The sequence below is a fragment of the Metopolophium dirhodum genome, chromosome 7, assembly GCF_019925205.1.
Source record: "Metopolophium dirhodum isolate CAU chromosome 7, ASM1992520v1, whole genome shotgun sequence".
NCBI classification, from domain to species: Eukaryota; Metazoa; Arthropoda; class Insecta; order Hemiptera; family Aphididae; genus Metopolophium; species Metopolophium dirhodum.
The window spans coordinates 7,267,211-7,293,190 of NC_083566.1; the positions used below are offsets into that span (position 1 = coordinate 7,267,211).

The 25,980-nt window shown below is 28.3% G+C and overlaps 1 protein-coding gene across 3 annotated transcripts; it reads right to left on the reverse strand.

Annotated features, from left to right (window-relative positions):
- On the reverse strand, window positions 1-25,628 carry LOC132949253 (protein NDNF). Of its 3 annotated transcripts, XM_061020040.1 has the most exons (10): window positions 25,497-25,628; window positions 14,632-14,854; window positions 10,542-10,711; window positions 4,905-5,038; window positions 4,518-4,776; window positions 4,284-4,437; window positions 3,280-3,501; window positions 2,969-3,205; window positions 2,534-2,829; window positions 1-2,464 (listed from the first exon to the last, which is right to left on the reverse strand). In XM_061020040.1, exons 3-10 carry the CDS (start codon window positions 10,706-10,708, stop codon window positions 2,326-2,328), a joined length of 1,608 nt encoding a protein of 535 aa, XP_060876023.1. In that variant the 5' UTR covers window positions 10,709-10,711; window positions 14,632-14,854; window positions 25,497-25,628; the 3' UTR covers window positions 1-2,325. The 3 variants fall into 3 exon arrangements, with proteins under 3 accessions (XP_060876023.1, XP_060876024.1, XP_060876022.1); XM_061020041.1 differs by lacking the exons at window positions 14,632-14,854; window positions 25,497-25,628 and adding an exon at window positions 14,501-14,619; XM_061020039.1 differs by lacking the exons at window positions 14,632-14,854; window positions 25,497-25,628 and adding an exon at window positions 12,960-14,421.
- Between the last annotated feature and the right edge of the window lie 352 nt (window positions 25,629-25,980).

Genomic DNA, 25,980 nt, shown 5'->3' on the forward strand with positions numbered 1-25,980 from the left:
ATAATTTGCAGGATATCTTCTAATTTAATACATTCTATAATGTGAAATTACTAATTACAAAGCCATAGAGATTAATTTAACTTATTATTAAAAATAAACACTAATAAGCAAATAAACTAAATATAATATATTATAATATTATAATACTGTTATTATGCTAATGACCAAGTTGTCGAAGCAGAAATTGTATAAATTTCAAGACCAATAAAAAAAAATACTGTCATTATTATTTTTTAATATTTCCACAATTTGAAGTGTTTACAATTATGACTATTTTTTAATAAATAGGAATTTGATAAATTAATAGGATTACATTGTATATTATATTATACGAAATAATATATAATTTAATTAAGTATAACTGTATAATTTACTCAAGTTTATTTTTCCTTTTTTTCCTTAGGTTTCACTTGCAGTCACAATATCGGTTTCTGAAGCTAAATGGTTTTTATATTATAACTCAACTATTGAAAAATAACTTATATTGTTTACCTTGCGAATTAAGAGTAAATTAATTTGAACTCACATCCCTGCGTAAAATAGTTATTTTAAATTTGCCATATTATTTTCCCATTTAAAATGTCTACTTTTTTCAGTGAACATAATGACGGATTCAAAGTTCTAGTTTAAAATGGTGTTGTTAAATGTATTAATCGTAAAGAATAATAAGTAAATAACAGAGTAGGTATGTAATATTATATAATATATATTATACCTAATGCTAAATAATTGTTAAAAATTGAAATTTTAAGATAACAAATTTACATTTAAGTATAATAAATTGCATAGTGAATTATGCCAGGCGTCAATAATTGGTAGTAAAATGTAGATAATAAATCAGAGGTAGCTGTATTTCCTTACACTCAATTATATAGTCTAAACTCTAAAATTACTAAATTATCTTATTTGAATATATATAGAACAATTTTGTTTAATACTTATACAATTGAAAATATTTGTTGATAACATTTCAAGTATAATAAATATCTTCAATATTTTATTAAACTTTGTGTTTAAAATATCAACATTATTTTTTTGCTTGCTATTTTTGAAAAATATTTTATACACATTTTAACGACATAAAATAATAGCATATTTTGACTTTTCTGCAAGTATATTTTCAAGAATGTATGGTCATACAAGCTCTACTTGACTACTTGTCAAATGTAAATATAATAATATTCTATGAAAGAAATGTAGTTAATTACGTTCAATAATAATAATTATTAGGTATTGTAATATTTGGTTTTATAAAACAATAATTTTCAATAATAATATACTAACTAATTTGTATTTCAATAATATTTTATACTAACAAAAAGGTATGAATAACAATCATAATTTAGTAGAAATTATTTATTAGATAATATTGTATATATTTTAACAGAAAAAAAAATTAAACTGCCAAACATAATGTACCTACTTAATATTATAGAATAATGAACAAGTTATAAATAATTTGAGATGTATAAAGTTTAATATATTGTTAACAAAAGAATAAAGGTACAATGCATATGAGATTTATTCTATATTATAAACTGCTTCATTGAAAGGTGAGTCCGTCGATGTTATTATAACCAACCCTTGAAAAACAGGAAAAAAATCTGGAACTCATTAAATTAACCGAAGGTTATTCTACCCCCCCACCTTCGCTTCAGGTTCACTAACCCTTAATATAATGTGTGTAGTATGCTCCCTACATAGCAACAGTACCCCAAATTTAATGGACTCGAATTCTTTAAGCATATATTTTCTGACATTATTACCCTATCAGCACGGTACCTAATAATAATATGCTCTAAGGTGCCTATTGTTAATGTTTTTTTTTCCAACTCATCAACGCTTTATTGATATATGTATATATATATATAACCTCCCTTAAACTACTCAATTTATTTTTATTTCGGTATTTTTTAAACGAATTGTACCTGTTTAATCACTTTTCTGTATGTATACCAACTAGCTGTCGAGGTTCTGAATACGCCAGATGTTTTCTTAATGGGGCGTTCCACATTCCTCTTAGCTTTAGATTATTATTTTTTTTTTTAACGCCACAGTACCACAATACCACAATACCGAGTAAATCCTTGGGAGTTGATTTTATTTTCAATAAATATAGATAATAAAAATTAATAGTAACAATAATAAAATCTACAATATAGTTGCGATATAAAGTATTTAAACGTATAATAATACTATGAAGGATTACAATTTACAGGATGAAGAAGATGACGAAACGAATGCGACCGATCGGCGACATTTTTGTCAATGATGATGGATGGATGGCTTTTGTTGGTTTCCAGCAAAAGTGATACAAATAGTCTTTTAGTTAAGCCCGCACGAGTTTGTGTCCAACTTTAGAAAATCGTACGATAGCGTTCTTCCTCTTGGTTTAGTAACTGTCACTTGAATGGTGTAGGTTGTTAACGGTTTAAGTTTGAGTATCTTTTCTACTAAAACTATCCTGCTCTCGAAAAAAAAAAATTAATATTAAACGATCTTTATATTAAAGTATATAATGAAATCGGCGTACCCCTTTTCACCAATGTAACATCGAGTCTTCGTTCGATAATTATTATAAACATCGCTTCTCCTGATTTTGCCGTACCCAACTTTACACTGATCTGGCTTGACTGAAAAATCTACACTTTCCAAGTTGTTAGTATTCTCCTGTACGTACACGCAATATTTTAAATCAGTCAACGAGTTCGCGGACAACCAACCGATCTTCACCGAATTACAATCATCTGGTCCGACATATTGTTGGACACTTAGATTGCGTGGCATATCTGGCATTGGAATCATCGTTGGTCGTACGGTGGCCATTACCTATTTCAAAAATTACATCATTTTCATAAAATGTATTAATAACATAAAACTAATTAATAATAATTATTATAAAATAGCCAATAGGTATTGCCTATTTAATTCTTATAATTTTTTTAAGAATCTTATTTTACACACCAACCTCAATTGATCTGATGCGTTGAGTCTCATCTACAGATACGGATTCCACTTTTAACACGTATCTTTCTCCACGCTTAGTGTTGTTTATGATGAATTTCTCGTATCCAAAAACTCTTTGGCTAATTAATAATGTTTTTCTACAACGGATTTCAACGTTTACTACTCCATCGCATGGCATGACGTACCAATATAATGTGTTAGAAGGGCCATCTTTTTCCAACTGCATTTTATTTCCCACCTAAAATAATAACCGTAATAATTTGCACAAATAAACAAATCATGTTTCCCACAACAAGTAAACAGCCCACCAACCTTGTACCTGAAGGATGCTTTTCCATTTTGAGCCCTCAGATTGATAATTCTGGGCCTTGCATCTTTTAGTCCAATGGGTTTGGACTTCTGAAATTTATAAGTAGCGTTGGCATGGTGTGTGGCTATATGAAGTTCATGGAACACAAATACAGTAAAATAGTACGTTTCATCATAAATTAAATCAGTCATCGTATAGCTTGTGTTATGTCCCAGATGATGTATCTAAATTATAACAAAGTATTCATGATATAAGTATAGGTATGTTAAAAGATTGGTGTATAATTAATTCGTGTACTATGGATATTGGAGAGTAGTTAAAAAAGTGAGTGGGTGAAAAAAAATGTTTTAGAGTAACTTAAGTACTACCTAAGTCAACGTTTTTTTTATTTCAATATTAAAATGTAGATCAATATTAACAGTCGTAAACAAGGTACATAATAATTAATACAATAACATTTTTACCTAATACTGATAGTACAATTCATTATAGATAGGTACATAGGTTATCCATGGACCATATAGTACGAAATTACTCAAGTTATACATGATAATAACTATATGACTATATTGTTGAACGTGTTAATTATTTTTCAAATTAACTGTAAAAAGTTTTTACCATACCTAGTTATTATTATTAATTAAACTAGTTATCAAACAAAAAAAAAAATGTATTTAGCTAATCCATTTTTTTCGGAGTGTCATCAAAACTAATATCAACTATTATGTAGGTATACCTACAAATATTTAATTTGCAACTGTATTATAAGTCTATTAAATCGTTTATTATTCTAAATAATAAAATAACTTTAAAATAGATTTCCATTAATATCGTATGTGTATTGAATATAAAATTACATTATAGTGAAATAATAATTTAATAATTAATAATTTTAGTTTCATAGACTTTTGACAGTATATAATATTTGTTATAACTTTTATATATGTCATTAATATTGGTAAGCGTTTTATTTCCTAAGATAATTAAGACGTGTTAATGTAGGTACCTCTAATCTGTCTTCAGGTTGTAAATCATCCTCAGTATACGTAGGATTTGTTTTTAGTTTTTCTTCCAAACGCATTTCAGCTTCACAGATCGTTGAGTATATTTTTGACGAGCTGACCACAAGACTGTACTTCATTAAATGATGATCTATATGGCTTAATGTTTATAATATAATATATTAATGTTAGACAGTTTTATAATATGTGTAAGACGTAAAATCATTACTTAAAACTACCTTAGATTCCATCTTAAATAAATTTTTTGACCGCCTTTTTTGATTTTTATTCCATTTGGACGGAATCCAAATTGATTTTTTCGTAAATTTTGATTGAGCCCAACATAAAACATAGCCTTTGAATCTTCACCTGTTGCCGTCTGGGCTGATATCACGTAAAGACCTCTTTTCGCTTTGCCATGTTGATACGTGGCGGGTATGGACACACCCGTGTATTCTATGAGTAACCTTCCTATATCACTCGACTTATTATTGTTCCCTATTATAATGTACGAAAATAACACGTTTAGGCAATAATATAAAATATAGATAATAATAGCCATGGCCCATATGAATTCACTTGATTAATAATTAAGTACAGAATAGTTCCACTCGATTGAAACTTACATGATATGACGACTGTTTGGTTATATTTTGTTAAAGGTATAAACTTCAAGTCCCAGTTGAGCATGGAGTTGCACGATGGCGTGACAGTCACGGACAGATCCCGGTCAGAGTCTTGGTGTATCAAAATGAGGAACCTATTAAAAATACACACACCTTTATTTAAAATTCTACTTAACAACTGTATTATAGCGAAAGACCACCCGTAACATCAAAGGGTTGTCGGCTATTATAATACGATCGTAATTGATGATCGTCGTTGGCGGCGACCTGGAATTTCGGTAGGGGATCGCTTGTGAATAAACGCGTATTGTTCTCTAGTAAGACTAAGCAGTAAGCAGACATGACATACGGTATAATTGCATTTAAATAGGCCACAACATGCGTGTCTTATTATGATCGATAAATCTTGACAAAAATAAAAATGCAATTTTAAATTGACCAGCTACCTAGTATGTATGAATACTGTTGTGACTGATTTAAATTTTTTTATTTAATTATTATTTTAATTTACAATAATTTTTAAAAACATATTATATTCTTTATAGTTTATTTATATACTCGACATGTACAGCGTGTTCCCCCAATAATGGCAAGATTTCTGAATCATTTGAAATTTTGAAAGTTTGTCGGAAATGGTGAATGTACATAAATATTATTTAGATTTAGATTTTTAAAAATTAAAGTTTTGTTTATCAACAAATCATCACACGTGTCACGTATGCACGTGGTTCTATTAATATTATTGATTACTGTGATATTATACAGATTTGTGCGTAGATTAACTAAATTAACACAAACAACTGTTTGATGAAAAGATGATTTACATAAAAAAAATACAGAAATAACATTCGTACCTTTATAAAAATGTACGAAAACAATAGAATTATTATATCCGTTAATTTTACTCTAATATAATATACTTATTACTTATGGTACGTGGAGGAGTGCAGGTATAACGTCGTGTCGAACAACTGACGAAACATTCTATACAAACATGGACAGCTATGGAGACATAGGGTTTGTCGTTTGCAGGGCCAATACCACGGGCATAGTAAGGGAAAAGAAAGGGACAAGGTACACATTTTGTAGTACGCGCCGTATATAGTAAGTGCATGATGTGTACCTGTGTAAAAAAAAACCGTAAAAGAGAAAAATGAGCTGGAGTAGGTGAAAGCGTGAGAGTGCAGCGGAGAGGTTGCGAAAAATTGTCCTGACAAATATCTTTCTAATTATAATGTCCGCTCGTCGAGTGCGTGCAGTACAATATACATATTATATGCAACGTAGGTAACATTATTATGCGCAAACGCATTATAAGCATTTAGATTCCACTCGGATACGGAATTCTGAGTGTCTAGACTATGGTTTTTTTTTAAATTTTTTTTTTTATCTGGGCCAAGGCTAATTTTGGCTAACCTACTACCTCCTCCTCATTCACGCGTATAAAATAACGCGGACATTGTAGTACGAAATCACAAGGAAGTATACAGTAATAATAATAATAATTGCATTGTTGTTATCGAAAACGTCGATGTTAAAGGTCACACACCGCTGCACAGTGCTACAGCAGGTATATTATATTTATATATAGTCATGCCGTTTGTCGTTGCGACTTGCGAGCACCACAACGGCTCCGGATTGTTATATAGCATAGCAGTTCTATTATTTTGTTTTTTTCGTTATTTTTTCTTTCCTTCTTTCTTTTTTTTAAACAAAAAAAAATAATATTCAAACGACGTCATATTATTGTTATTACGCGTGTGGTATCCGGTTCGTGTTATCAATGCACCAAATGTATGACATTTCTGATCAATGCAAATTGTGCGCAACCGGTTGAGGTATTGGTAGTATATACCTACGAATAATTCGGTGCACCATCAATTCGGGCCCATCATCGTAGACCACAGATATTATATTATTCGGTAATAACTCTAAATAAAAATAAAGAAGAATTACCGTTGTTAGCATGCAGTATTATTAGGTATAATATTTGTTTCTATTATACGTAAGTAAAGACTTTTGACTCTCACGTGTTCGTGTTTCGTATTGAAAAAAAAAACAGAAACTCTTCAAAATATATTATATTATTAAGATTTCTTAAAAGAAACCATTGTTGAGGACATTGACGTCCGGGTTCCATCGGTAATTGTATTTTCAGCTAAATTCTTCAAACCGTTTTTGATATATTTTATCGATAAACGTTTAAAGCAGTCTTTAATAACGGTGATTATATTATGTTTTTTTTTCCTAAATAATTATACGTAAGAATTATAGTCTATACCTACATTTCAAAATATAAAATATTTTATAGCGTTTTAACTTTTAACCATGCACATAATTGAAATATAGAACCTAAAATGTATTTATTTAAGAAGAGAAAGATACACGTAAATACAGATTGCCGTTTAACTATGTATTTCAAAATAGGATAATATTATGGTACATCTTACGGTTAATTTCACTATGTTGACAATAACTTACTATATTAATGTCAAAAAATTCGGCTTATAGCCGATTATAATACAATAATAGGTACTGCAGATGCAAAGTATCTAGGTGCGTTATATGATTTTTAAACTTAAATCCAATTATTGTAAACAGATCAAATTTATTTATCTTAATAAGTTAGAAGTTGACGTTATTACGTTTAGAATTTTTTAAATATTTTAATTGTTGAATAATTATTATTGTTTAGAAATCAACATCTGGTCGTTTCGACTGCAAAAATCCCTGCAGGGAACAGCATACCCATAAACTGATCGACTTGGCTATATTATCGTCTATACTGTTATTAACTGTAACATGTGAACAATTTTGGTCGCAAATACTATATTATTTATTGCAATAATAAAATTATAGTATGTCTAAGGGGCGATTTTTTTTAAATAGTAAAAAAATGCACTTGACAAGAAATTAAATTATTTATGGCGGCCAGCTACCTATATAGTTGTAGACCATGATTATCAAGGTTATAGTTTTTTTTATGCATTTTACACATAAAAATACTTTCATTGTGATTCATATACAATATTAAACTTTTTAGAAATATACAATTACCATTAAAACAAATGTACATTGATATAAAAGTAAAAAGATATTTACATCGTAATAATTGTATTAGGTACGTATTTATTTAATATAAACTTCAACGATATAATATTAATTAACGTTAACTTAAAAATGTTATTGAAATCAAATTATTATTTTATTCCTGATAGATACGAGTGATGTTTGAGATTTTAATAAGCTAAAAGCAATTGTCTGTAGATTCTTACATTTTAAATAAATAGTTTGCCTGCAATCAGATAGATACCTACATAATATTATTGAAGTAAATACTATACATCCCCATATAGTTATTTTAACAACTATAAATCATATCAAGCAGATTTAGTTTCATTTTGCCTAGTTTTGAGAAAAATGGTTATAAATAGTCGTTGATCACCTATAGGTATAATTTAAAATAGTCAAAGCGTTCGACTACGTCTAGCACAATAATAATATGTGGTTATAAAAATAATTTATAACTGTACCAATATACTTGTATGTGAAATTTATTATGTATATTTTAAATATTTTCTAATCGGAAGTATGGTTAAAATTGTATACGAAATTATACGATCTAGACACTCGTAATGATTAGGTGATAATACATTTTGGTTAAATGATCTATATAAAACCATCTTACATAATATTCTTGATTTAATAAATTGCGTGTATTTAACTATTAACTGTACACTAGGTGGCGGTAGTAAACTAACAAATATGTAATATGTAAAAATATCCGTTTTTGTTTGAACATAATTAATTTACGAGATAAAAGCTGGATAGTCCAGTTAGGTATTATAGGTACCTACGTGGATGTTGCACAATTTTAAATAAAACGATAAACCGATCTCGTTGGCGTAACCACACGTGTTATTATATCCTCGTTTCTGAATAGCCTCACCCTCAACATCAACAATAATTTATAGATGAAAACAATTCACTGAACTACCTATTTATGCATATTACGGTGTACCCGTAGTTCAACCTATTATACATTTTTAATATACCTATATATTTATTATTTATATATTCTATGTTTATGAGGTCTTTTCGTGATTCTGTTGTAACGTTTTTACATTTTTTTTTCACATCGATAATTGATTAATACTTATTATTAAATAGCTTTACGTGTGTCCACTGCAGTTATTAAAGTTAATTTAACATTTAGTACACGCATTTCGGAGAAAAAAAAACAACTGGATTTATTTAGGACTTGGAATAAGAAATCAAAAATATAAACATAAAAGAAGACAATTATAGACGGAAAAAAATATTTTCTAATGCTATATAATTATAAAAACAAATTTTCTCGTGTATAACACACACATATATAATATATATAAATTATACTTGTATATCAGAATCTACTTGTATTCTGACTATATTGCTTTCATACATACTTTTAATGTGCGAATTGTTATTTTGTTATTTCAGTTATATGCATGGAAATATTCGAAAAACAATAAAAGTTAAATAAAATAACTGATAGTTTGGGCATAAATTTAGATTTGATTTTAAGTTACAAATATAACATTATTTTGAAGGACTTATCTCAGAAGAAGAAATAAAAAAGTTTAAAACACAATCGTATGTACTATGTCGATATGCGTGTATAGAATATTGGACATAATTGAAGCGAAACGTGGAATATGAGAAGATATAAAAAGTAACTATTATATTAAAGTGTGATTAGAAAATAACAAAAAAAAATGAAAATGGATTTTACATCATACCGCAAATTATATTAAAATTTAAAATATTGTTTTTTTTAAATAAAATTCTCTCTTAGTGTACCTATGCAAAAAAAAATATTATATTGTACGCAATTATATTGAAATATTAATCTGGAAGCCAAAGATTTCTATAATAATAATTATTTTTCAAATTCATATTATATCAAACATATAAATGAGAAAATAAATGCAGTTACGGAAAGTTGATACAAACGTGGTAAGGGTGGAAGACCCTGTTATACAAATTGAATTTTTTTCGTGTTTCGTTCTTTGATATTTTAATCTTTATGATTTGATCATTGATCTTAACTATTAATTAAGCCTTTTAAAGTATAAAATGTTCTCAATTTAATTATTTAAGCTTTTTATTATAAATTATATAAGATTTATTATTTCATTCATATAAATATTGATACATTTTTAGACTGGTGATAAATCAATAAAAGTAAAATTGTAGAAACTATTGAATTAACTCATGTCATACAAATGTATAATAATAAACTAGATATTAAACATTATAATATAATATAATCATTAAACTTACTATTTATCAATTACCTATAATAATAATAATAATATTCGCTCATGAAATCGGAATTATTTGTGAACATATTTTATACTAATTATTATTCTATGGTGATAATTTAATCACATTACAATATGTAATAAACTATTATTATACACATATTATACCTATTACAGTTTTACGATTAAATTGAAGCGAATCAAATATGAATATATTAAAATACTATTTACCTGTTATTATATATGGTTGTAAATGTCGGTATTTTATGCAAATAGTACATGAAAACAAATTTGGTGAAAAAAAAAATAATAAATAAACGAAAACACTTACTTTGTTCGAGATTTGGTTACTGGGACAATGTAATCAGAATCGGGAGGTATAACATTCATTTGTTTCAATGAGTGTCCATCGCGTGTTAAATTAGCCTCTAGTGGTTTGAAGGCGACCACAGTCAACAACACGGTCATTAATACCGCCAACCATAACCGCACTAGCATCGCCTAAATATCACAAAAAAGCAAGCATTAAAAAAAAAAGAATCAAAATACACGTGTATATTAAAATGTTACATTAACGACGAACAGCTTTTCATATTAACATAGATATTTTTTTTTTACCTCTTGTTCAGTAGTTAGTCATCCCCCTTAGCGGATTATGTGTAGTGGGAGTGCAGAGGAGGTTTCTTTTTACGAAAGAAGAACAATGCACCTCTCGTGGGGTATCGTGTACTTTTCCATAGGCGAGGAGCAAAACGAGCGGTGGACGGGAGATCTAGATATTACGGGTTCGAATTTCAACTGGTCGCTAATTTTACACGAAGAGAACACGTAAAATGAAAGAAAAAACAGACAAAGACGACACGAACAAGTTTATTTACATAAAAAACATAAAAAAAAAAAAATAATAATAAAGAAAAAACAGTATTGGAAAAAACAGAACATGGAAGTTAGAAAGGGAAGCCACTGTTTCGAAAAAAAAGTGTACTAGTCAATAATGGCATACACACTCACACACACACAAATAAATACACACATACAAACAAATACACACACACGTGTTAGCCTACACCAGGAGATTTAGTTCCCGTTTATTTTTTTTTAGGTAGATTTTTTCGTGATGTAATATTCAGCAGTTCTGACAAAATCAGTAAACACACGATAAAATCGCAGCATGAAACCCTTCTCATGAGTGAATATTGCCGAATTCGCATCATTTTGATTATAACGTTTGCGTACATTATGTAGATAATATATGAATTTTTTTATGTCCCAAGGATAGTGATATTTTTTTATTCTATTGTGAAATAAATTAATGGGTACCAAGCGACAAAAACACAAAATTCTTATTCTGAACGTTACGAGAACAACGTTAATTTCTCACTTTTTAATGTTAGATTTATGTACTGGGGCAAGTCAATTTTTTACTAACATTAAAAAGAGCAATAATAATAACGCCTATAGGTGTAAGTCTCCGGTTTTTTTTTAATCTATACAGGTACTCATCATAATTATGCTATTGGCTACAAATTATTATTTTAATATCGTTTATAATAATATGTAACATAATATAATATTATTATTCAACCAATTTGTTTGTGTCACTTGAACCAGAGTTAGTTGATTGTAATAAATGTACCTTCAACGTTATTATAAAAACGTTTAGGTATAGTTGTAAACAATGTATCAATAGATATATCATATATGCCTGATAGGTACAACCATAGTATAAGGCAGGAATTCAGGTTAGTAAACAACCTATAAGTATTATAATACTGATCGAATGAAATATCTAAAAGAATTATAAGATGGGGGTTTAAACTGCAGACGAATTGAAAAAAAAAGATTTTACTACAGAGTCCACAACAATGGTCGAAAGAGGGTTGTTTTGATTCACCTTTTTAGAAGGATATATTATAGGTATATATATTTTATTTTGTTATATTATGTTAGTTGAATACAATACGCACTGCAATACAACATTTTTGAGCTATCGCACCAAAACCATATTATATTATACAGTATATTTTCTTATTTACGGGAGTTGGAAATGACTATAGCCACATAGGTACTGAAATGTGCGTTATCATTACGGCGAAACTCGATAAATCACGCTTTGGTCATGGTATGCACAAAAGCCCTTTTCGGTGGACGACAACTTACACAAATTAAATGCGTGTCCCCCGTGTACATCACCGTCGTCCAACTTCATATTATACCTTATACCTATTATTATAATATGACCATTTGTAAATCATGGGGACGCGGAGCCAATTACAACTACTCATGTAACCGGACAGCAGCTCATATCTATTTTTAGGTGTACGGTATTGGAAAAAAATAAAACGAAAACGAAAAAAAAAAAATACGAAAAACAATGCGTCGAATAGGGCACGCGTGATGCAATGATGGGACTGGAGGACTGCAAGATAAGAAAGCACACGTGCATTTTAGTCTAAATTCGTCTTCGCATCCCCTCGCGGAATTCGTCGCCGAATATTTTGGAACTTTGCCTGAACCGCACGGGCAACGATGCCTCGATGGGGTGACGTAAACTCGGGTCGAGGTTAATGTGTAACGAGTGTTAGCTAAGTGTGTGAGAAAAAAAAATCTGTGGACGACGAGAGTAGATAATACTAATATTATGTCGTATGTCATATGAGATATTATTATAATATTAGGAAGGTATATTATAACTATACGTAAAAAAAATAATATAGCTACAACAATTATTTAATTGCGGTGTACTTACTCGGTTTAGTTAAATTCGATTCCGTAGGAAACAGTCACCATTAATGTTATCGATTCGAAACGGTTCTCTAACTATATTATTATTATGTTCGGTTAGATGATTTCGTAGAATGCACAGTTTTTATTAAAAAATATGATCTATTTAAATATTATAATAAACATGGACGACACGATTGCAGAGATGAAATACGAATAATTAATAATAATTAATAATATAGTTGGACGATGGAAAAATAACAACACGTTTACAACGGCGTTCAAGCAGCAGCTACCGGCGGTGTTGCGACGGAACCGAGCCCTTATAAAATCCAAACTGGAGTCTGGACTGTCGCATATGCTCTCCTCTACTCCTGTTTAGAGACAATCCACCATATGCCCACCCCCCAAACCGCCTATCACGCATGCGCCATGTTGCTTTATTTTTTTCTCATACCTTTATTATTATTATTATTATTACTATTACTATTATTATTCCTTCTCATTTCTTTTTCCTATTATTTTTTCATCGTTGCCATTTTTTTCCATTGCTATTACTATTACTATTATTATTATTATTATTATTACTGTATTATCGTGAAAGGAAAAACAGCGCGCTATTCTTTAGTGTCAGGGTAAATATTCCTTGACCCCTGGAGGCTACAAATGCAGTGCGTATATGATAATTCAATTTGTCTCTTCGACTTGTGCACGCGGAATGCAGACCGAGTGCTTTACCGGCCTTTTGTTGTTAGACATGCACATGCACACGCACACACACACGTTCACAAATCACACGCACGCACGCACAATAATAATAATAATAATAATAATGTATATACGATTTTTTTTTCTTTAGAACTCACGATATTGGTGCAGAATCCGCAATGAGTAACGTGTGTGGCGCCTGAGCTGCATGGGAATTCATCTCTCTTCGCCACTCTCTGTCTCTGTCTCTGTCTCTGTCTCTTTCTCTGTCTCTGTCTCTGTCTCTGTCTCTGTCTCTGTCTCTGTCTCTGTCTCTGTCTCTGTCTCTGTCTCTGTCTCTGTCTCTGTCTCTGTCTCTGTCTCTGTCTCTGTCTCCTTCTCTGGCTCTCTATGCAGTGTTTAATTCTCGTATTATACCCCTTCCGCCCTCGTCATCGCGATAGGCATTGCCGCCGTCATCAACGCGACCGTCACACCATAGGTATATATCCACAACAAACGCGCCCGCGAGTCTAACAGCTTAAGATTTTTAAGTAACGCACCCACTAAAACTTTGCCCTAAACATAGGTACCTAGGTGTACGGTGACCGAGAAACCACGAAATCAATTCGTATAATCACGATCATATACCGCGGCACTGTAGCAGTTGACGCGTATTTGCACCGTGCGAATATTGTTGTTGTTCCATCGGGCTGTATAGGTACCTAGGTAGATGACAAACGCGGTATAACGTGGATTTTTTACATTGCATTTTATATTTGTATTGCCTATACTAGCTTATAATAATATTAACAGACCGCGACCTTTGATCCGGAACTATTTCGCACGAAAATATCATAAAATATGTCATACACTTACATAAGATGATATTATAAGTATCGCGGTTAACGTTGACACAGTTTTTTCACCGGGCACGGACCCTCCACAACCATAAAATATTGTTTCGCCGTATTCGTATATAATACATATATATAGGTACTGTTACTCACTATTCTCGTTGCGGCAACTCAGCCATAATCCGCACGGTAGTGATCGTCGTCCGATACTAAATCCGTATAATCGTTTTCGATGATGCATTTCGACAGGAGAAAATACTCGTGTTAGTGTAGGACCTATACATAGACAATATGTATTGGCAATAACGGCCGGCCGGTCACACCACCACTACCGCCGTACCAAATCCGGTCCACAAAATTTGCACAAACTGGTTCGCTATAATATAATATAATAATATATAGTATGGCCCATATTGATTTCTGCAAATATTGACAAAATAATAATGGCGCATATAGTTTTGTAAATATAATAATATGCTCCTGTAAGTGTAATTGAAAAAGTCGACATAACCTAATCAACGACGCATTTCGTATCGATAATATTTTAACAACTCAGCGTATATCCGTATAATGTCCATAGTTTACATAGTTGCAGTATGTGCTAAGTGTTTAATGCTCATTGTACACAAAACACAATATATACATATCGGTACAGCATCTACCTAATATCCTTTGGCGATATCATTAATCTCACAACAAATAAATATTATGAACTACAGCCGTATAACATTTTCTGTACGCAATAAAATATACTTGAAATAAAAAATGTTAAAAACACAACGATCATAGTACAGCGTGTTATACCTACTGAACAATCAAATGAACTAAAATGGTAATACTTCTACAAAATAGTTATCTTTAAACACAGTATAGAATAAAATAGGCATATTTATATATAGCATATACAATTTATCTGTCTTACATATACACAGGCGCGTACATAACCCCTTGCCCTGTACAAGCACCTGCCTATGTATATTTTAATAATAGGAAAATTAATTATTTTATTTTTATAGTAACCTATTCATTAATGACAATGACAGCAATAAAATCACATATTATGGAAAAAATCCTTAAAACGAGCAGTCTATTTTTAAAACCATTTGATTTAGATTTGAATTTTTTTTTTAAATGAATAAATTAAGAGACTGCAGTCCACTAAATTTAATAAGTTAAAACAATTCAATTTGAAATTTAATTTAATAAACACAGTTTAATTTGAAACGACCGGCATATAGAATAATAATTTTAACCGCTTTACATGATGATCTCTTGTTTTTAAAATCAAAAAGTCAAATGTACAAAAAAAATTTTAATTTGATGTTTTTTATGGTTTTTGTTAGGTTTCTAATGTATATCTCAAGTTACACAAAGAAATTCAACATTTTGGTTTTAGTTGATTAAGAAGATGATCCCTTCTTTCGAGAAAAAACATTTTTCCAAACTGTCAACAAATTGCTTTGGAAAGTTGTAGCGATAAAAGTTACAGTTTATAAGTTGTAAGTAAAATTATGATCATTACAATAAAATTGTGCTAATAATCTAGTAGTTGATACCTTAACCCTAATAAAAAAAAAAAAAATACAATTTTATTTTATTTTTAAGTACATTTTTAACATTTGTGTTTTTATGAACTATATATTAAGTTGAAGAGTTGAATTGTTATTAGAAATACAATGAGACAACTAAGTTATACATATTCATACTAACTCTGTAAATAAGTAATATTAAAGGGTCAGTGCATATTAGAACAGTGGTGGTTATAGTATGGTCCATGTGTTGCTGTAGCTACATAACATATAACATTTTTTCAGTGTTATTAATTATTGGGTGATTAATAAATATATAATATTATAATTTATATAATATATTGGGTGATTAATAAATATTTATTGAACAATGGATCATTATAATGCAACAAAGTTAAAATAAAATGAATAATTATTATTATTACCTGACATAAACTTAAAAATGTTTATAAAATAATTTTTGCAGACGTTATAATTTTATAAAAAAATTTAATTTTAATCCCACATAAAAAAATCTATGTGAGTTAAGTGTTTAAAACTACACTTTAATAATTTATTTTAATTCCAGTAAATAATTTGTGAGAAATTTTTTATTACATTTTAAAGCTTAAAGTTTTTTTATTTATAAAAAAAAATTTATCATATATAAATAAAATAAAAATGTGGGTAAGTGGATGTTGCTCTGCTGTATAGTAGGTTACAAGGGGATCACTTTCCCAGACAGCATTTTGTAATGATAATATTATAATAGTATTATAATAACGTTATACTAATATTATTCGTTATTACAATGTTATAATAATATTATTAATCAAAAAATTGCTGTCTGGGTTAATGGATGGTGTTAAATTTGAATTCAATGATATAATATCATTGAAATAAATTAAAAATAAAATTTTAAATAAAATATAAATAATATTATATTGTTTTTTCAGTACCTATAACTTATAAGGCTATACCTATTACCTATATATTGTTATTACTTCTTTGAGATTTTACATTTTATGATAATGTTAGATTCCACATATTTACGTATTTTACTTATTTTTTTTAGTAGTATCAAATTATATACAATTAAAAAAAGTAGGTTAGTGGATGTCGCCCTGCTGTACAGTAGGTTACAAGTGGGTCACTGTAATGGATGGTGTTAAATTTGAATTCAATGATATATTATTATCATTGTATAAGAAAAACGATTCTAAGTAAAAACTGTCAGGTTCTCAAACTCAACTCAAAATAATTTGCTAATTTTCGTGATTTTTCCATATTTTTTTCAAGATTTGAACTTTAAATGCTTATAAATAAAAACTGCGACTAAGGATTTTTAATATTTTTCAAAAGTCATTTTAAAAATATAGTAGGAGCCTTGTATTAAAATTTCAAGCTTTTTTTATCCAACAAATAAAGTTTTATTGACATTCATAGAAAAAAAGACTAATCAAATTGGAAACAGAAAATATTCCTTAACAGTTCAAAACAAATCAAAATATTTTTAAAATTTTATCGTGTATAGAAAATGGAAATATAAATGACCAGTGAAAATTTCTTGCATATATGTTCATTTGTTTTAGAGTTACACTAAAAACCAAAATCGATTTTGTGTAAAACCGATTTTGCGTAAAAATTCCCGTTTTATTTTATTTTTTGTGTTGTTTTTCCCGTCGCTTTTGAAAACTATTGGGAATTTTAAATTATTTCGACTACTTATATGTACAAAATAAATAAAAAAAAAACACATCATTGTACAATCAATACATTCATCGTTCCACTCAGAATCTAAAAGAAGGAATGTAGGTAGTTGCTTTGCCGTACAAACCGTACAATATATGCTGCGTAAGTCTTGAGCGTAGGTACATCGTCATTGTGTAAATCACTGCAATGGGTATTAATGTATTATTGTGTTTAATTTGAATTCAATATGATAACTCATTGCAAATATAGAGAAGAATAGATGTCAACCTATATTACTAAATATATTTCATGGTAGGAATATTTATATTGCTATTATAGTAATTTATTTTACTATTACCTAGTTCAATTATAATTTTTTCTGAAAACATTATTAATATTTAATTATTATAATAGTACTTGTATTATAGTATTAAAACTTTTGAGTAAATTCTGATTTAACGTACGACAGTGTGAATAGGTTCCTAATATAAAATAGGCAATAGCTTAAAACCAATCTACATATTTTTTCGTTGTGTATATATATAAAATATAATTATATAGGTACGTAAACGTTTCAAGTCCCCCCGAATAATATATTTAAATTATACAATACGATAACTACTATACCATCATCGTTATTTTTTATTTAAATTTGAACTTCAAACATTCATTAAAGAAAATCCGTGCCAATATATTTTTAAATATCTATGAAAACAACTTATGTGTGATCTTGACTATATTTTCTAGCTTTTTGACAGAGCCTTTAACAGTTTTAAAAAAAATAATTACATATTAAATTTAGAAATGTATTAGTCTTATATATTAAACGCTTTCAACGATTGTACGTCAGTCGAGAGTAGTACCTACCACATGTTTAACTATTTTGAGGTTTACTGGCCAATAGATAATACATAATAACATTAAAATAACACAAACAAAATTTGATCCTATTTACCTATAGTCTATACGACAAACATACCTAACTTCATCTATTTTTACTACGATTTTTAATCAAGATCATAAATTTACGCTGTATGTAAAATAGTTTGCTTCACAAATTGCATTCTTCTTCTTATTTTTTACATCTGACAAGAGAAAATATGTGCCGAGTTCGAATTACTCTATATACCTAGAGACAATTTATTGTTTTACGTTATTTAACTAATGAGTACCTATTAATTAACTAAATTGCATTGATCACGTATAGCACTAATCCATATATTTGTTTCAGATATTACTTGAATAATATTAATATATAAGATTAACGATAAAATAATTCGTAAGAATTCATAAAAAGAGGTATATTATTAAATAATATTAAACTACGTAAAAAATATTAATTTAAGCGAAAATCGATCGGTAATATATTTGCCAAACTGGCAAAAATTATGATGATATAATAGAATATTATCAAGAATATAATGGCAAATTTCAACAGATCGATAGTCATGTGAAGCATTTATGTGCATTACGAAATATGATGATGAACTGTCTTGCACATATTATTATCGTCCCAATAATATTATAATACATCAATAATGCATTTTTAAGCCGAAGCATATTTATTGGAGAAAAAATGTTATTCTATGTTGGTATTATGCGATTAATAAATACATTTACTCGACCTCAATATAAATAGTAAAGATACTAAAAAATAAGTCATATTTAATATAATATTATATCTATAATGAGAATTATCGAAGTCTTTTTCTGATCGCTGCTTCTCCCAAACCCAAACCCCGAGCAGCTTTAATTTAAATATAATATTGTATTCACTTTTATTGTAATGATTAATAAAATAGTAATCGATAATGAATTATAAATATAAAATAAAATTGTGTTGGATACAATTCACGTAACGCAACGCATTTAATTGTATATATTTTATTTATTAATGAATCGTTTTATTACGTATATAATATTAAGATCTATCTTAAGTTTAATTCACGATTAATATTATATCATTACACAACTATTATAGAAACCTAAAATGCTTTTTGATTTATAATCACATAATAACGACAACACTTCAACGTCCTCTGAAACTGGATAGTATAATTTTATTAAATTATAATCAAGAAATCCATTGATTGCATAAAAACGAAATAATAAATTGTTAAGCACACAGAATAAACCATTTCCGCGAGAAATTTAAGAAAACTACAACGTTGTACCATTCCATTACATCGATTAAAATATTTTTTTATACACAGATTGATTATTATGTTATATCAGCTACAGAAACCGATTTTACGTAGGCAGATAACAAGAAACAACTATTATTATAGTGAATACTAAACACACTGCAGCGGGTGAGACGGGAGAACACATTTTCTGCGTTTAAGCAAAATTGTTAGGAAAATAAGACTGTAATAGGTATAGACTTTCTACTCCAATTAGTCACCGAAACCATTTCTTTTAGAAGCTTAGGAAATATAAACAAATTCGGTCAGTTATATTATCTTATATACCTACATATTATAAAAAAAAAAAAATCACAATAACGAAAATCGTACATTGGTCTACATATAAACATGTGGATCTAGTAGGCCAAATGCGATGAACCGGTTTACCATAATGTCTGGGGTGCATGTATTCCAATAGGTATACTATCTACATTTTGGGAGACCAGTCACTAGCAAAAGAAGAAGAAAAAAAACATAAATAAATGAGTAAAAGAAACGAATAGATACGGAAAACCCGCAGAAACTCGCGTGTACTTTATATTTCGAATAAAAAACGAGTTATATTGTGAACCCGATAGCTTCAGGAAGTTGGTGCACTCAATATGTTTTTATAATAGTGTGATTATCATAGAACCGGCTGTCCATCCAATCACCCTTACTCCGTCTCTCTCACGCTCGATTCGGTACCTATCCTCCTTTTCAGTTAACTATCTCTCCACGCGGAGTGCCGCGCAATCTAATAAAAGTTAATGCGAATTCTATACACTAATTATACGTCCATTTAACCCGTCTTCAGATCGGTATAGCCCTAAGGTTACATAAGACCAAGACCTTGGTGCTCGAGTAATATGGAAGAGCGCGCGAGAGAGAGAATGTTAAAAAAAAAAACGAACACAATAATAATAAATTGGGTGTTATTCAAATTCACTATACACTCGCAATATAGGTGTTTTATTCATTGATCATTATAAGTAGCGGCAAATCGGGTCTAATTATATTGCTCACGGTCGTTATAATATAGTGCCCTCTAGTCCTCCAGAGTTGAAGAACATGGCAGTAATGTGTTACCTACTGGCATTATGAAAAAGTGATATGAAAAACTTCACGATAGGTAGCATTGCAGAGGTATTACGGTTCTTCGGCATCAATCAATTTAAATAATATTCGTATTAATAACGCCTATTTAATTGTTTTGCAAAATATTTTTACTGATTATTACATTTTCATTGATCTTTAGGTATATGGACTTTATCGAAAGTTGCATAGCTACACGTTATATTAATAAGTAGGTAGATACGAAATTATTAATATATTAATATTATATGAAATGCCATTTGTAGTTCAAAACTTCTATTAAATAGATAAAGTCATAAATAATTAAAACGATATGTTAATATAATATTTTTATCTGTATTGAAAAATATGTTCATAAATAATAAACTACATAATATAAGGTACACAGAACAAGTGACAAATATTATATTAACCAATTAACACGTTTTTATATAATATATTATTTTTTTTGTAACTTGTGATAACAATAAAATTATTTAAGTTAGTATTCACATAGTTGATTTTTAAAGATATTATTTTATGCTTTCAAATTATTTAAATTACTGGAGTTTTATTAGAATTATTTTAACCTATGACGTATATATAAAATATAAAATAAATGATAAACCATTGTAATAAAAAAATGATTCTAAGTAGCGTTATCTGTTAATCCAAAAAACAAGTGTGTTACATTCCTTCACCGATTTAATATCGGGTTTCTTGAAAAATGCTACTGACTTGAAGTATGAAAACATAACAGTAAGATAGCCGACATGTTTACAAAGTACAGTACCTACTGTCGAGTTTTGGTGATTCTCTTGTTTAGTCCACCTCGGAATAGGATAATGGCATAGTGTGAAATTAAATTTTAAAGCACTCTAGCAGTCTAGCGATAATAAAATGATTGCATTCGAAAAATACTTTTGAGCTTGCAGGTTAAAGTCACCAACTGATATTTTAAAAAATTTAAAAAAAACTTTAACCAGCGACTGTGAATTATTTCGAATGTTGACGGAAATTTTCATTAATATGCTTCTTGGAAAATTCATTTAAGGCATTTCACCTAATGTAGTGTTTTTATATATAATGTAGTGTTATTTACCTATAGTGGCTAGTGTACTTTAGCGTATACGCTATCCTAACCTATTAGGTAAGAATTTTAAAATGTCGAACACATTTATCATTATTTTAACAATTATTAGTAAGTTATATACTTTATTTAATATACCTGCCTAGACGTCTGGTAATAGCCACACTATTATTATAATTAAATTTAACAATTTCAGTCAATTATTCTAATAGTTTATTTTTATAATATATAGTTGTACGTTGTAACTCATTACTCGCACTTTCAGCACAAGCTATTACTGTACAGGAGGTTAATTAATATATGTGCGGGGTTTAATTTACATATCTGCTATATAATATTCATTAATATGATTAGATTTTTGAAAAAATTAACAAAGATGTATATTATAAAATACATTAGAATACACCCAGATTAATGACTCTCATTTTAATATAATTAATCATTTTAGTACAATATTAAATTATATGATAAATATAGTTTAATAATTTTCAAAAAAATTAACTATTTGAAACATTGAAAGCCAATTTTAATTTTTAACTGTGTTATTTACTGAAACTTACATATTTGTAATATACTTAATAATATAGTTAATACGAAATCAGTTAAATATGATAAAAAAATAACTTATAGTATGATAGTTGATAATTGTTAGCTAAAAATATGAATTTGCTATTGTGCACAGTACCTATTCTATACTTTTAGTCACAGATTGTCAGCTTGATTTCGCTTAAAATAAGTTTGAGAATGATGGGCATCTACCATTCAGGTACAAATTAATGCCTAATCAAAATTGTATTGCTATATAATTTTAAACAATAGAATTATGTGTAAGTACTCCTAACATATGTTAGGTACCTATGTCCTATATATAAGTATATCGTACCTATATATTATGATAATAAAAACATAATACGCATATTACAAATTAAAATTAGAATTTAAAACTATTTAGGTATAATAATGGAAGCACTAGGCCACTATGCACATAATTTATTTCTTATAGTAAGACAAATTAAATTTACCATTGCAAGGACAAGTCATAATAACCTTGATAGCCAAATTGTATAGTATATACGTTAAACATATATAATAAAAGATTTATAATAAAAATTCGCATTTTGTAATGGTTTCCTACAAAAATACTAAATGATAATACAAAACAATATAATTCTGATTTTAATGTAAATACATAAACAGGTGGTTGTGACTAAATATAACATAATACACCTACATTTCAATATTATCATTATTATATTAAGATATTAAAATATTATCAATAGCCTTTATTTTTTGTATCTCAACATACAAATATCACAGTTTTTGATACCCAAAGTCTTAACACAAATTCCGTATACTTGGGGTGGTTTATGATGACGTGGATTATATTATTATATAAATCCTTTACCTACCTACTTAAAATAAAAAAAAATGTTAGCGAAGTTGAGATCGAATGAGGGGCCAATATGCACAACAATGTACGTCTTTGGAGATCTGTGCGATAGCAAATCCAGTATTCGTGACCGGCATAGTTGGACTTCATTATACATAAATTCAATACTCTCCTTATGGTATCATATAGAGGTCTATAAAAAAAATCTGCATTCAATGACAATAAAAAGCTCTTTTGTCCCCAAACTTGTTGGAGCTATGATGATAATATAGTAATTTGCTCAAATCAACAACATTAGTGTCTTATGTGAACGGTGTAAATACGAAGTTTTTTTATTCTTATTTATTACTTATAGTGGATACGTAAACATTTTTTAATTATTTATTATTAATACTCCGTTTTTATCTTCGCTTTTTGGTAACTATATAAGTACAATTTCTAGTATATTAACTATTATAATATAGTGACATCAATGTGTTTTCAAAAATAATAATGTTATTTATATTTATATATTTTTATTATATATCTATAATAACATATTCTTGAAGACAAATACGTGGAAATGAATAAGAAAAATCGGGAAAATATATTATTATGACTCACAATACAATCGTGTTGTGGGAAAAAGAGTTGAGAAGAATATTTAAAATATTATGAAGAAAAAGTAGATATTGAGAACCAGTTTCGTTTTATTTGTATTCTTAATTCTTTTATCTCGAGAAAATATTTCAAGACAAAATGGTAAAGTAATAGTTAATTGTGTGCTGTGAATATTAATAATAAATTATAAATTATTTATGATATAAATGGTTTAGATAAGGACGAAAAGTATTGTATAGCTGACAGAAAATAAAATAAAAATTCAATTAAATAATGAAGATGAATTTGTGCATATTAACCCAAAAGCCAAAACTTAAGCTGGTTGAATATTTTTTTTTAATACACTTACAATAAATTATTATTTTAAAACATTACACTGAAAGTAATAGCCAATAAGTAATAATTAAAAGTTAAAATATGTTGTTTAGATAGTAAAAAGGCACATACGACGTAATTAAGGTTATTTAATTATATTAAATCAAATATAAATAATTTTTTTATTAATATTATTAAGCTACTATAGTAAATCTTAACTTTAAATGTTAGGTGTATTCGAAAATTAATACATATTAAAAATAATAACAAAAAATAAAATATTGTAAACCTATAATATTTAATATGGGTTAACCCTAGGTTTTTGTAAAATACATTTTCCATACAAAAAAAAATCCTTATTTTTGTATACAGCACGAATATAAACTATAAACAATAAATATTATATAAATTCGAATAAACAAGGAAGGTTCATAAATAAAATACTTATTTTTACTTCTACGAACTATAATAATTTTATTAAATTATTTATTGCAAGTACCTGCCTATACATTTTACAAAGTAGTTATATAATAGTATATTACAATGATTCTAAGTTCGATAAATGAATAGTAATAATATGAAAATTTAAACTTGTTAGAATAGTTGATTTTTTTTTATAAATTTTTATATTGCCCATAATTATAATATTAAAGTACTGTTATCTGGTTATTAAAACTATTTCAAACAGGTGATTTAAAATAATTGTTTAGTATAATGTACAATAACCTATTTCATTTAGTTGCTTTGACTGCACCAAATAGCTAATAGGTAACATATATGTTTATTTATGGTGTTATAAAGTGTTAAGACTGTAGTTAAACATTTTACAATTTTAATGAATTTCTTAATATAAGTTCTGAAATGTTTGAAATGTTAATGTGATATATAAATTACTAAACTTAATATTCAATGCCCAATAATCGGTTACATAGATTCAAACTACATGATACTATAATAATATAATATAAATAAATCTATATAGTTACCTAGTACCTGAACAGGCTCAACATGAAAACTGTAGGTATAAATATCTTGATTTCAAAATACAGGTACTTACCACTTTAGTACATTAATTTATTGAAACAATGAATAATATATTCTGAATAATTTAAAAATCTATAGGATGAGTAGTTCTAGTATAATATTAGTTCACTTTAATATAGTAAAAATAAAAAAGTACTTACCATTAAGGCAATAGTTTAAAGCCGTGCATTCAATAAAATAATTGTATGAGTAGATAAAACTAACGAATTAAATCGTATTTTTACCAGTTAAAAATTATTTGAATGTAGAAATAAAATAACACTGGGTGATGGCACTCGCAAAACGGTTTTGAGCCGACAAGTTCAGTAAAAACACGCTGACAATAACTCATCAATAAGATTTATAGTTGCAGTTGTAGTTGTCGATGATTATTATTTACGATTAGAAAAACTACTGACCAATATCATCAGCTAGATAAGGCCAACGACCTCTAAATTCGGTATAAACATTTTGTAAAGTATCAAACGTGATAACATATATTATTTGTGGGTACAGGAATCGAAGGTTGTTTTAACAATGTCCTGTCACTGCTATTTAAAATGGTCTATATTTCTAGTACGCAAATAAAAAATAGTATAATAATCGGCAGTTGAGTACCTACTTTTCTATTATTTTCCGACGATA

Coding starts and splice junctions, on each gene's coding strand:
- LOC132949253 (XM_061020040.1), bottom strand. CDS start 10,708: ATGCTAGTGCGGTTATGGTTGGCGGTATTAATGACCGTGTTGTTGACT. Junction 4,438..4,517: donor TATTTAAGATGGAATCTAAG/GTAGTTTTAAGT, acceptor ATAAACATTAAG/CCATATAGATCATCATTTAA. Junction 3,502..4,283: donor AACCTGAAGACAGATTAGAG/GTACCTACATTA, acceptor GTTATAATTTAG/ATACATCATCTGGGACATAA.